Source organism: Saccostrea cucullata, unplaced genomic scaffold (genome assembly GCF_032062105.1).
Source record: "Saccostrea cucullata isolate Sc308-1 unplaced genomic scaffold, CSIRO_AGI_Scuc_v1 ctg2830, whole genome shotgun sequence".
Classification (NCBI taxonomy): Eukaryota; Metazoa; Mollusca; class Bivalvia; order Ostreida; family Ostreidae; genus Saccostrea; species Saccostrea cuccullata.
In genome coordinates this window covers 7,250-20,600 of record NW_026934701.1, presented here as the reverse complement: position 1 = coordinate 20,600, position 13,351 = coordinate 7,250, and the positions used below count along the sequence as shown (strand labels likewise).

At 32.4% G+C, this 13,351-nt stretch overlaps 1 protein-coding gene and 1 long non-coding RNA gene across 2 annotated transcripts; both read left to right on the top strand.

The window, feature by feature from the left end:
- The first annotated feature begins 213 nt into the window (after nucleotides 1-213).
- Nucleotides 214-3,082, top strand: LOC134241204 (uncharacterized). Its single transcript, XR_009986613.1, has 3 exons — nucleotides 214-514; nucleotides 1,714-1,787; nucleotides 2,343-3,082. It is a non-coding gene; the product is annotated as an uncharacterized LOC134241204 (long non-coding RNA).
- Nucleotides 3,083-7,529: 4,447 nt separating this feature from the next.
- LOC134241202 (NAD-dependent protein deacylase sirtuin-6-like) lies at nucleotides 7,530-11,039 on the top strand. Its single transcript, XM_062723275.1, has 6 exons — nucleotides 7,530-7,799; nucleotides 8,445-8,693; nucleotides 8,798-8,884; nucleotides 9,046-9,371; nucleotides 10,166-10,359; nucleotides 10,512-11,039. The coding sequence occupies exons 1-6, from the start codon at nucleotides 7,679-7,681 to the stop codon at nucleotides 10,708-10,710; spliced, it is 1,176 nt and encodes a 391-aa protein (XP_062579259.1). The 5' UTR covers nucleotides 7,530-7,678; the 3' UTR covers nucleotides 10,711-11,039.
- The last annotated feature ends 2,312 nt before the right edge of the window (nucleotides 11,040-13,351 follow it).

Below are 13,351 nucleotides of genomic sequence, written 5' to 3'. Positions count from 1 at the left end.
CATTCATTTGTTTTTCTATAAGTAAATGATTATTTTACGACATCTGCCGTAAGCGCATGGCGAGTAAACAAAAACGTGTTGTGATGTTGATGACTTTCCTGACTCGCCGGTTAGGCTGGTTTTGTTCATTTGAAGCTTCGTTTTTCATTAAAAAATGAAATGCAGCAAGTACAAACATCGTCATAAACTATTGCCAAATGTACGACCCCTGTCTCTCATTATCGATACGATTCTAGAGCGGATTCTGGACCGTGGCCTAAGACAATAAGTTCAAGTTGATGTTTCTGATGGAGATGATTTGTAAGGAAAGATCTTTTTCTGAATAATGTCTGTTACGTTGCCTTTTCGTCCTAAAGATGAACTAAACATGCATGATGGATTGATGCTAAATGAGCATAAAAGTGTTTGTAAATGAAGGAGAAAACAAGAGCCCGGAGTGCCAGGACCTAACAACTGCCAAAGCTTGAAATTTCTTATGTGATATCAACACTATTCAGTATTTCATTTGGAACAGGTAACCATATTTAGATTTTTTGTTTTAGGCTAAATTTTGCATTTATTCATTATGTTTCATTATTATTGTTGAATATATTTCTTTTAATGCATCTTTAGGTCTATGTAAAAATGTTAAAGATTTTGGATGCAATTAATTGCAATAGGTTGTGAATGTTAAGCAAAATACCTTATTAGAGTAGCCGAGTTAATTTATAAGCATACTTAATTCTCAAAGAATATTCAACCAAGCTTAAATATAAAGCCATGCAGATAAACCTGGCTATTTACCTGCTTAGAGATGAATCAAGTAAAGTACCAGCAATGTTGAAACAGGCTGATCATGATCACTTCATTTTTAAATATATGTATTTTGTGCTAGCTTCATTCAATCATTGATAAAATTTTCCTATATAGCAATGAAATTAAACTAGCAAACTTCTTTAAAGATTTTACATGTCACATGATGTGTGTTGTTGGTAATTCCCCTGTGTTACCAATATATAATCATTAGAATCAAGTATGGCAGTATGCTATCTTATACGTCATATACCGTATAATCCATATTAACCGCCCCTGGACCCCTATAAGCGCCCCGGCCCCCCTTAGGTCTTTTTCAATTGTCCGGAAATAAGGGCCCTCTGGCTGTAAAGTGATTAAAATCAACAAGAATCATATCAAAATATTGAAGAAAGTGAAAATTAAACTTATATATTATCCAATATTTCAATGGTAATGAATAATTTAGCATAATTTGGGTGGATTATCTTCACTTTAAGTAAAGTTAGACATTATTTTATTGGTTCCTTGTATTTATTATTTTTTTTCAAAAGATTTTTTAAAGTTAAAATATGATATTGAATATCATAAATAGAGTACCAAAAAAAAAACGCCCCCTTTTTACAATTTTCTAAGCGCCCGGGGCGGTTAATAGGGATTATACGGTATTTGAACCCTTGAATCATTTGTTTTAATGCAAAAAGTTGTTGAATTATTAGTTGTGTATCATTCATAATTGTTTCCTCCAAAAAAGATAATAATAAGTTGCCTTCATCTTTTACAGTACATGCACTCGCAGCTTTAAAAAATTAACAACTCAAAACTGAATTACACGGATAATACTATTTTATACAAATTCAAGATGCATGTACATGTATGTAGATCACAATAGTCAAATGTATTTTGCATTTCAAATTTAATGTTTTATTTTTTATACCACAGAAAAAATCTGCAGACTGAGATACTTGTACTGAGGAAATACCTGCTGTTGAAGGAAAAACCCAAGACTTGTTTAGGTATGTTTTTGAAGTCTTTTAAAATGAAAACTTCACTCATGACTTTTTCAAAAGGGAGATAAATGTTAAAAGTCATTCTCCTATTCTTTGTACACTGACAATGCTGATTAATCATATGCTTTATTAGGGTGTGAATATTAATTTTTATTTTGAGTCTTTGAGTTTATTCATATATTTTTTATGCGCCCCAATCGATAGATCAGAGGCGTATATTGTTTTTGTCCTGTCTGGTTGTCTGTTTATCTGTTTGTCTGTCTGTTGTCAACTTTAGCCTTAGCCATAACTTTTAACAGATAGAGACTTCATATTTGGTATGCATACTCCACTAATTAAGTTTTCAAAAGACACAAAGGTAAATGACCCTTAGTTTGACCTTGACTGTGACCCTTAAGCTAAAAATAACTTTTCAAATCTTTGTTGTCTCTGGGCGCATAGTGTTTTTTTTTTATTTTACCTTTGTTAGCAAAATGCAAAAAATTGTGTACACTTGATATTGATTGATTGAATGTTATTTATTTATCTGAGTATCACATAGTTTTTTTTTGTGTATTTCAGGTAGAAACAACAATATGCAGATAGTTCAAATTGCTGCATCTATTGGAGCACCCATCGTCGTCAGGAATTTTTCTTGAATTTCCAGCATTTCAAAAAATGCACCTTGCAGGCATGGATTGATTGTTGTAGCTTAACACATGTTACAAGATTATTTAACCCTGATGAGAAGTCACAAGATGCAGTGAATGACACTTGGGACCAATGAGGAGTGAGGGTTCTTTAGTGTGCCAATATCTGCTGTTCCAACCTTTACTCTCTCAACCAAAAGACCTCCAACTTTACAGCACCAGAATATATGATTAGCCACTGGGGAAAATTTTTACAAACTTTTCATATGTAACAATATTGCAAGTTTATAGTGTTGTTCTACATGTAAACAGCATGTACATCATTTTTTAGATATACAGATGTGATGAAATAATTAGGAACTCTAGTTAGTGTACGGTTAGTTTTACCCCACATGTATATATGTTATATCTCATAAAAAAACTAGTTAAAAAAATCAAAGTCTGTATATAAGGTAACAGCTAATACATGTAGCTATTTAAAATGACTGAGTGAAATCATTATAAACAAACATATACAATTAAAATATTTTTGTATATTAAATTTCATCAATACATGTATTTGATACCGAATGGTACTGTTTGATACTCCATAGTTAAATCTATTATACCTGTCATCATTTTGTCCTGAAATGTGAAATACTTTATTACTAAAGTATTTTACCTGTGTGTGAAATTCTTATACTTTTACAATTATAGTAACCTAGACTCAGAGTAAAATAACACAGGTGCATTATTGTCAAATTTTGCGAAAACATTCCCAGATTACAAATTGATAAATATTTCAGCTCAGGGGGGGGGGGGGGTGTTTAAGGTGGGACACAATAGGGGATCAAAGTTTTACCTAGAAATACCAAGAAACAAGATGTGTTTGTGAAACACTGATGCCCCCATATGGCAACATAGCAAAGATTAAGCTTTTCTTAAATGCAAATTTAATTAATTGGTACCAAGAGTAGGGTATTCTCAGTGGAAAACAATTGTGAAATTTGAAAGTAAGCCAATGTTAAAGTTTTTTTAATAAGTACAAAAATCTCCAAGGTCAAGGTCAAAAGGTCAATGTAAATTAGTATCAAATGAAAGGTCTTGCCACATAGAATACTTATGTAGAGCGTGAAAGCCCTAGTCCTAACCGTTCAGAAGTTATGGCCAGCGTTCAGTTTTTTAAAAAGTAGGTCAAACTCCAAGGTCAAAGGGTCAAAGTTCTTGTTATCAAATGAAAGGTCATGTCATAAGGATCAAATATGTAAAGTATGAAAGCACTAGCCCTAACTCTTTAAAAGTTATGGTCAAGGTTTGCTTTCTTAAAGTAGGTCAATCTCAAAGGTCAAGGTCAAAGTTCTTGGTATCCATTGAAAGTCATAACTCCAATAAATCAAAAGTTATGGGCAAGGTTAAAGTTTTTGCGGACAGAGAGACAGCTAGACAGACGGACGGACACGACAAAAACTATAAACCCCCGAAACTTCGTTTACGGAGGCATAAAAATCTTAAGGTAGTTATAGTTGTACTGGTTCAAATGGGGGCCCCAGGGGTAGGGCTGGATCATAATGTGTGAGGGGGTGTCAAATGAATAAATTAAAAAAAATATCTGCTCAATAACAGCAAAGCCAGTTGTTATATTGATATGGAAGCATCATGGTTGTTTAAATTCAAGCCCCCCCCCCCCCCCCCCAATGTAAACTCTCAATACTGAAGTGATTTTTGCTTTTTTTTCTCTAGCCAGTGTGCTAAGATGAGCAATGTCGCCCATGAGCCTTTTGTTTTTCTGTACTATTTTTGTGATGAATCCGCATCAGTATTTGACTATTTGATCATATACAGTAAAGCACGCATATAACGAAAAATCAAAAACACCTATCTTGAAACAGTCCCTTATACTTAAACTTTTACTATCTATGCTTATTTTTAATTTGACAAACACTGTATAAGGTACAAGTATTTTAGTTAATTACAGGTATGCTAAGAAAATATTAACTTTTGAAATAATCAGGCTTTCAGATATTGATTCCCATGGGACGTGGGTCACAAAAATCGTACTTTGAGACAATCCCTAGAGTATTATACGCATTTATTTCACATAAATCCTACTTTATAACCATCCCTAGAGTTTTAAACAACTTTAAATTATTATTTTTATTTAGTGTAAAAGTATATTGAAGAATAAGGAAATAAAACGACACAATTTATTTTGCCAAGGTATTTTCAATGAAAATTTTCCCCCAAAATATGCCATTCACCAGAGTTTGACACACCCCCTTAAAAATTCTAGGCCGATGACCTATTTATTTTTTGGCATTATTTGATACTAAATTATCTTGTTAACATTGTATCTTAATAAGAACAAAAATTCTATTGCAGAATTTTTTTATTCATCACTTTTATACCACAAACTCGCATTTTCCCATTACTTCCTATAGTAATCATCGATTTTCGTTGCCTACTTTTGAAACGCTCCCTATGAAAAATCTATATCGATGACCATATATTTTTTTCATCGATTTTAACTCACAAAAAGTCACTTTACCTCATATTAAAATTTGAGTAAATTTTCTATTGTAGAAATGAATTAGGTCCGTCGTCGTTAAATTGGAATTTTTATTTAGTAAAAACATTCTTCATTCAATTTGGCGCATGCATTTCATTGAAATACATTCATTGTCTCCAAGATGGTGGCATATTTCTGTTCCCTACATGCAAGATTCTAATGTTAACATGCAAGATTATTATGTTAACATGCGAGATAATTATGTAGACATGCAAGATATTTATGTTCACATGCAAGATATTAATGTTCACATGCAAGTAATTATGTTAACATGCTACTTATTTATGTCAACTTGCGACTTATTTATGTGAACATGCGAGTTATATTTTTACATAAAAGCTATTTACGTCTACATGCAAGATAATAAGTTGCATATCAACATACATATCTTGCATGCTGACATAATTATCTTGCATGTTGACATAAATAAGTCGCATGTTGACATAATTATCTTGCATGCTGATATTAATAAGTTGCATGTCTATATAATTATCTTGCATGTTGACATAATAATCTTGCAAGTTGACATAATTAAGTCGCATGTCTACATAAGTTGGCATAAATAAGTCGCATGTCTACATAATTATCTTGCAACTACAATGTCAGATACGAGCGTTAGAAAGTAAATCTAACCATATTTAAATAATATTTTCTAATAAGATTGGTAACTTGCATGTCAACATAATTAACTTGCATGTTGACATAAATATGTTGCATGTCTACATAATTATGTTGCATGTTAACATAATTTATCTTGCATGCAGGGGAAGAAATATGCCACCATATTCCAGAGCTCATTTTCCTTATATTTTATGCACAGATTAAAAAGATAATGATACAAGTTGGGTTTTTTTTTAAGGAGAAACTATTTTTTTCTATTTAAAAATTAATATTAGGTCTTCTCAGGTATTTTTATTTAGCTCTACTAGTCAGAGACCAGAAGAGCTTATGCGATAGTAATGCGTCCGTCCGTCTGTCTGTCTGTATACAATTTTTCAAAATACTACTCATCCTACAGTTTTGGTCTGATTTCAATATAACTTGGCACACAAGTAGACTGCACTAACATACATAATTCTGTATATCGGTTTTTGATTTCGAGGAACGGTGTTGCCGTGGTTACTAAAAATAGAAATTTCTGTGAAATACTTTTAAAATGCTACTCCTCCTAAAGTTTTGGTCTGATTTCAATATAACTTATCACACAAGTAGACTACACTAAGATACATAATTCTGTATAACGGTTTTTGATTTCGAGGAACGGTGTTGCCGTAGTTACTAAAAATAGAAATTTCTGTGAAATACTTTTAAAATCTACTCCTCCTACAGTTTTGGTCTGATTTCCTTATAACTTGGCACACAAGTAAACTACACCAAGATGCATAATTCTATTTATCGGTATTTTTATTTCGATGAACGGTGTTGCTGTGGTTGCAAAAAATAGAAATTCCCGTGAAAAACATTCAAAATGCTACTCCTCCTATAGTTTTAGTCTGATTTCTATATAACTTGGCACACAAGTAGACTACATTAAGATACATAATTCTATGTATCGGTTTTTGATTTCGATGAACGATGTTGCCATGGTTACTAGAAATAAGAAATTTCTGTGAAATATTTAAATAATGCAATTCCAAATGCAGTTTTAGTCTGATTATAGTACATTTATAATGTGGCATGCAAGTATTGTACACTGAGATACATGATCATTATTCTGTTTACTGCTGTTGCGAAGTTTCAGGTCCCAACTGCCACTTTTCTTTGTTTAAACTACAAACCAGTAGAGCTACAGTCTCGACAGAGAACTTCTGGTTATTGTGTGTACATGTTTAAAGAATATGTCCATCATTTGACACTGAAAGTTCTGAATTCTGGTGATAATGAACTTAAAATAAAACATTTCACTAAAATTAGGGAAACAATTTTAAAAATTCGCTTTACAGTTATATTTATGATATCAATACCTCCATTTGGGTATTTGACATCCACATAATAAGTGGTGCTATAATGAAATCCAAAATAATATCTGGGTGTAATGAGCCACCTTAAGGTACAATTTCTCCTTTTACGATTAAATACAGTGCCTTGCCGAGAGAGGAAAATAATGATTGGACCTAACTGCGGTGACAATATTTTAAGTACATTGTAGGCGAGGATTGCCTAAATGAATGGGAATTGAATGTAAACTGTGCTTAATTTCCCCGAAATTTTCATCTTTTTTCTTTTTCTTTTTTTGAAAAGTTTTAAAGGTCTTTCAATCAATATTTTTTTTACTCAAAAGCTGCCTTTACATATTTATTTTCTTTCAACGGGACACACTGCAAATTAAACGTCAAGATATTTGATTATTTCATTCTGTTCTTTTGGTAATTTTAAAGCATTGCCATATTTGGTTTAATAAATTATACATAAAGCATATTTTATGTGGTTAATGGAATTTTGTAGTCGATATTTGAGAACTAGCTGTATCTCAATATGTAAACGATTAATCCTGTTTCAACTACGCGAAAAGTTTAAATTAAGAACGTAGTGGAAATTCCTTTTCTATATTTATCTTGCGACGTAATACACATCCTCGTTACGTACTGACGGATGTAAACACAAACATTTAATAATTGCTGGCTTGCGTATGACACAGAAATCTATTTCAGGCATTGATACATTCACGTACTTTGCTGAAAGTAAAATTAAACAGTCTATGTTGACATTTACTTCATATAATCATGGGGAATAACGAAGTTATTGGACGGTGTTGTCTCCTTAACTGTGACAGAGAACCAATCCTGGTAACAGACGGGCGTACTGATGTAAGGGCATACTGCGTCGATAAGAATGAACAGAAAGGTAGGCTCGCCAAACTCATATATGTCAACGTTTTAGGTCTTATTCTTGAAATGCTACGTTTAATAAAGGTATATTTAATTTCTTTGGAGAAATGGACAACGTATACAGGGTTTCGCCAACATCCATGTATAGAGCGAAAGCCTGTCCACTTTTCTTTTAAGATAATAATTGTTTCTATACTGTACCATTTTCCTTGAATAAAAAAAATGAATTGAACATTTAATGATGCTTATATTAAGAAATTTTATTTAATAACTTTTTTACCCTACGAGTAGGGTATACTACAATAATGATGATACATGTATTCGTAATGGATATTAATTAACGACCGATTTTATTTGAAAAGGGGGGAGGGACAGGAAGATAAATAACCACTTTATAAAAATATTAAAAACTACCTGAAATAAACAATCACATTATTTTGTAAAATGACCTACCTTTCCTAGTTGCTGGGCATGAAAATAAAGGTTTACATCATGATATACAAAAACATGTTCATATTCTGTTTGTATAATTATATACATGTTATATTATTGCTTTTGACCAGTATATATGTTTCTTTTATCAGCGCCTTGTTTTTGTGATCAAACATAATAAATCGGAAAAGAAAAAAAATATGCGATGAAACTGTTATAATTATTTTAGAATTCAAAGTAAATTGGGGTGAGGATGGAATGGCTATGTTTCATATAGACTGTTGGAATACATTGTGGAGATCAGCATGTGCCAAGAACCCAGCCAGCACGGTTCTGATCCTATCGGAAATGGAAAAGGATATGATCAGAGAGGCCGCAAAGACAGCAGAAACTCACCATTCTCTTACCAAAATCAAGGAGGAGGCTGAAAGAATTGCCCAGCTAATAAACAAGTCTAACTACTGCATTGCCTTTACCGGTATGGCAATCCATGGATCCATATACCAAGATAAATCAATTCTTTTTTTTTTAATAATTTAACATTTAACAGGTCATATGAATTGCTTTTAATGTTTTTCGTAGGTGCTGGTATTTCGACAGCAGCCGGGATCGGTGATTTTCGAGGAATTCATGGAAAGTGGACTACACAAGCTAAAGTCAAACAATATGGTAATTTTACATGTATCAACAACTACTAACTGAATTGTTTTAATAATGATTTTAAGCAAATATAATTAAAGCACACATAGGTGCAAAAAGTAAGAATTCAAAATAGTTTACCTCATAAGATAATTTTGAGAAAACATTTTTGAAATGTATAATTTAAACAGGACAAAGGGGATTATCTAAACAGAGGGGATTTAGCCTCGTAGACCTACGTCCTACCTACACACACGAAGCCTTACTCAAACTTTTGGAGATTGGACATATGAAATATGTAATCAGTCAAAACACAGACGGCTTGCACAGACTATCGGGAATACCAGAATCGCAGATATCCGAGTTACACGGTAATGCGTTCCTGGAAAAATGTGAGAAATGTGGGAAACGGTATGAAAAAATTGTCCGCTACAGGCCACAATCCACTGTTGTACCACCTAAGAAGTGTGAGAGATGTGGCATAAACCACCGAACAGGAGGCGTCTGCTCAGATGAGGTATCTGATAAATTTGTACATATAGATATGATTTAAAACTCTCCTTGATGTTCCGTGAATACATGCATAATTCATATGAATTTAAAAGAAAATTAATGAAACAAAAAGAGGTCCATGGGTCACATCACTCACCTGAGCACTTTCGCTAGGAAAATTCATACATGTACATATGTACAGTATTTAAAAATTCTTATATGAGAGGCCCAGGGGGTGATTTGAACGTCTTGAATCTACTTCCTGACCTTGCTTCTTAATTATGACTTATAATCATGGCTTTGCTACTCCTAAGAAGAAAATGCTAACAAATATATTCTGTATAGTCCTTCGATAACTATTATTCCCGAGGCTGAGGGGGGCACTCAAAATTTGAACAAATTTATACCACTGCTTTTTATTTTTAGAAGAAGACGTTTAAAGATTTAACCAATGTATTCCTTTGACCTTTCATTGTGACCACACTTTACCTCCGGGTTTATGATATAAAACACAAGATCTACACTACCCTTCTTCCCAAGGATGCAAATATGATCAATCATACGGTATTCAAACAAAGGTCATGTCAGAAGGAAATCAAATATAAAATACCAAATCCCAATAGAAAGTTAGGTTAAAGTTTTTGCAGCCAAACGGACGGACAAGGCAAAAACTATGTACCCTTGATTGGTTGATTAGGGGGGGCAAAAAAATTTAAATCTGATAAAGGTGTGTTTTATATGTATTGTATTATTTGTCCTTTAGATATACAGCATATTCTTAAGTAATATCTCTGTATATAAATGAAACTTGTTTTTTAGAGTTGTGGAGGTTACCTCATGAATACTATTATCAATTTTGGGGACTACCTGGAGGAAGATGTCTTGGAAAACGCAATGCTCAACGCTAAACGAGCAGACCTTGTCATAGCTCTCGGATCCACACTTCAAGTTTCTCCTGCGAATTCCTTGGTAGAAATGGGACAAAAACCAACTCGACTTGTTATTTGTAACAGGTACTTGTTTGCTTAGCTAAAGGAAAACTCTAGTAAATTCATTACAAGTTTTTGTTTGATAGCCTGTTGTGCACAGATTAGATGTAACAGTAAAATAAGAAAAGTTTTAAAAGAAAAAAAATATTAATCTCAGTTAATACTTCTTTATTCAGACAAAAAACTCCATATGATTCCGTTTGTTGTGAGATGGACGAGGACGGAACGTCAACATTAGGGTCACGTGTTTTTGGAGATTGTGATAAGCTGATGTCAGAGATCATGAAACATGTCCTCCCAAAAGAAGAACTGCAAGATTGGGAAGCAAGACGCGAGGAAAGACTCGTCTCTTACGACATGAAACGCAAACTATAGACATTTACATGTATCTGCATGGTCTCTTACGACATGAAACGCAAACAGTGGACATTAATTTGGACTAAAATCATGAAAATAAAAATTTTAGAAGGAAAATTCCAGTATCACTGTTGAAATTGTTTTTTGATTTGTAGTTTAAAAAAAACTATAAAAATTAGATTTTACATTTAGAAATGTGTGCATTCTCGTTTCTTTGTTTTTGTTTAAAATGTAAACTAAGGGTATTATGACGTTAAAAAACTAAATTTACATTTATTAGTTGAGAGTATGGCAGACAGCAATGAGAAGTCATCTGTGAATAAAATTGAAAGTTTTTGTTTAAAGAATGTTGATATTAAATGCACAGTTAATACTTTCATCTTTTATGCTCATAATTTGTTTGTTATATTTGTTTATATTAAAATGACAGTTTTTCAGAAATTTTTCCTCTTTAAATTATAAAGATATTTGTATTTTCAGGGACACAAGACGAAAAAGGTCTAAGATTCAGATACGGGCCTGGAACTATTTGCGAAGCACCAAATCTCAGTCCTACGTCTGACAATATAACCATCTGAATTTAGTATCTTGCTCAATATGCACATTCCGATAGTGACAAATACCAACCATAGAAATCAAAGTACTGAAAGTACTGATACGAGTTGATGGTTCAACCTTATAAATTGAACACTGCTTTATTGATAAAGAAATGAAATTGCCATTAAATAGCAGAAATTTAGACTTCCATTTGATTTCTGATGTCAATTTCATGAGATAACTCACTGTATTAAATCCCATAAACAATTAATGTCATGAAATAATAAGGAAAGCATGGTAAATTCTTTTTACATTATACATTTATTGATTATTAGTGTCCTATTTTAACAAATGAAATGACGCGCTTTTTTATAAATATCATGGTACAACAGTATCTGAATGTCCTTAATGTGGATACAGCAAATGTATCCCTTTAAAAAAATACTTTTCATAATCAATTTGGCAATTACTACTATTATACTTATCATATAAGATTTTTTAACATTGCAGTCTACCAGTTTGAATGTGTAAAAGCACAATATACAGTAAAAATACAAGAAAATGAATTTTTTAGAAAGAGAAAAACACAGTCACAATTTTGTTTATAATTTTCTCACAAGTGTCACGAGCATTAAGAATGCAAAATGTGTAGGGGAGGTTACATTTCTCCGGAATGAGAAATTAACCAACAAACCTCCAGAAACAGTGAAAAAGGTTTCGTAATCAAATCCTTCCAATTAAATTAAACCAGATAATGAACACAATAAATTGATATGAAATAAACTTTTTCCCAGAGGTAATTTTACAAGGAAAAGTTCTCAATATGAAGATACACATTCTTCATTTCACATTTGTTCCAGTTTTCAAGGGGAAGCTTGTCCTCCAACATACAAAAGACTGACAGCACAATTTTCTAATATATATCAATGCTTGAAATTGTTCTCCTACAACAGTAAGTTTATCAAATCTCCCAGCCATCCTTTATGCTCTAGCCATTGTTGTTTATACTTCTAGAAAAATAATTAATTTTAAATTCTAATTAAAACAACATATAAATAACAAGTGAAATGGAAGATTTGAAGGGTATTTTATTTATTATGACATCTTAAATGTAAATCATCATCTTTCCAAAGCAATAAATTAAGATCACTTGAATTCAAACCACTTCATTATACAAAATGCTTACAAGACTGTATTAGCAACATGTACACTGTCTACCTCTACTATCTTCTGAGAAATTGTTTGATGCTTGATGCACATCTGCTGCAATGCAAGAAATAGCTGAGGACTTTGCTTTGACAATTTTTTTAACCTGATATTTTCAAGAAAATTTTGTCTTTTTTTCTTTTTTGAGCCCTTGACATCATCAACATAATAATCTCTAAGATTATCAAAATCTCGATCTGATCTTTCTTTTTTTTTTTAACATCTCAAATTGTTAATTCCATAGTATTATGACACAGGATGTCTTTGTACTCGCATGTCATCCAGAACATGTGTATTTTTTTTCACATATTCCCATTTATGAATATTATTTTTTTAATTTTATAATGAAAATCAATAAATAAGACACTTTCACCCTGTTATGTCACATTTAAAAAGTTGTCTATATTTTTCTGAAGCGATAACAGCAAACATAAATCAATTAAAATAACTCATTCCAGATTTATTATGAACAGGTGTGTGTGGTGGATTTTGATCCGCTCCTGGCTAAAATAAAAATGGCGTCGTTCCAACAGATGCTTCGTTCTCGTCGTATTTTTTGTGTAATACAACAAGTAGAAATGTCATCTTGGATAATTTCGTTTAGCATCATTGCATGCAAAAAAAAAAGAATATTCATTCGATTTTCACTAAAACATGACCAATTCTGTCAGGAAGGTGGAAATCTAGTCGGAAATTCTATGGCATGTCCTGTCGCACGACTGCTATTTTGTGTGTTTTCAAAGACTTAAAATAATATTTCTATTGAGGCAGTTGCCTCATTACCACAATGGAAGCTACGCCCCTAAATTATGCGGACAAAACAAACAGAAAAACTTGTATAAAACCAGGCCCCCAGAGCCGCGAAAACAAGGTGGCGCAAATGTTTACTCGGTCAGTACCATACGAAGTCCTATCG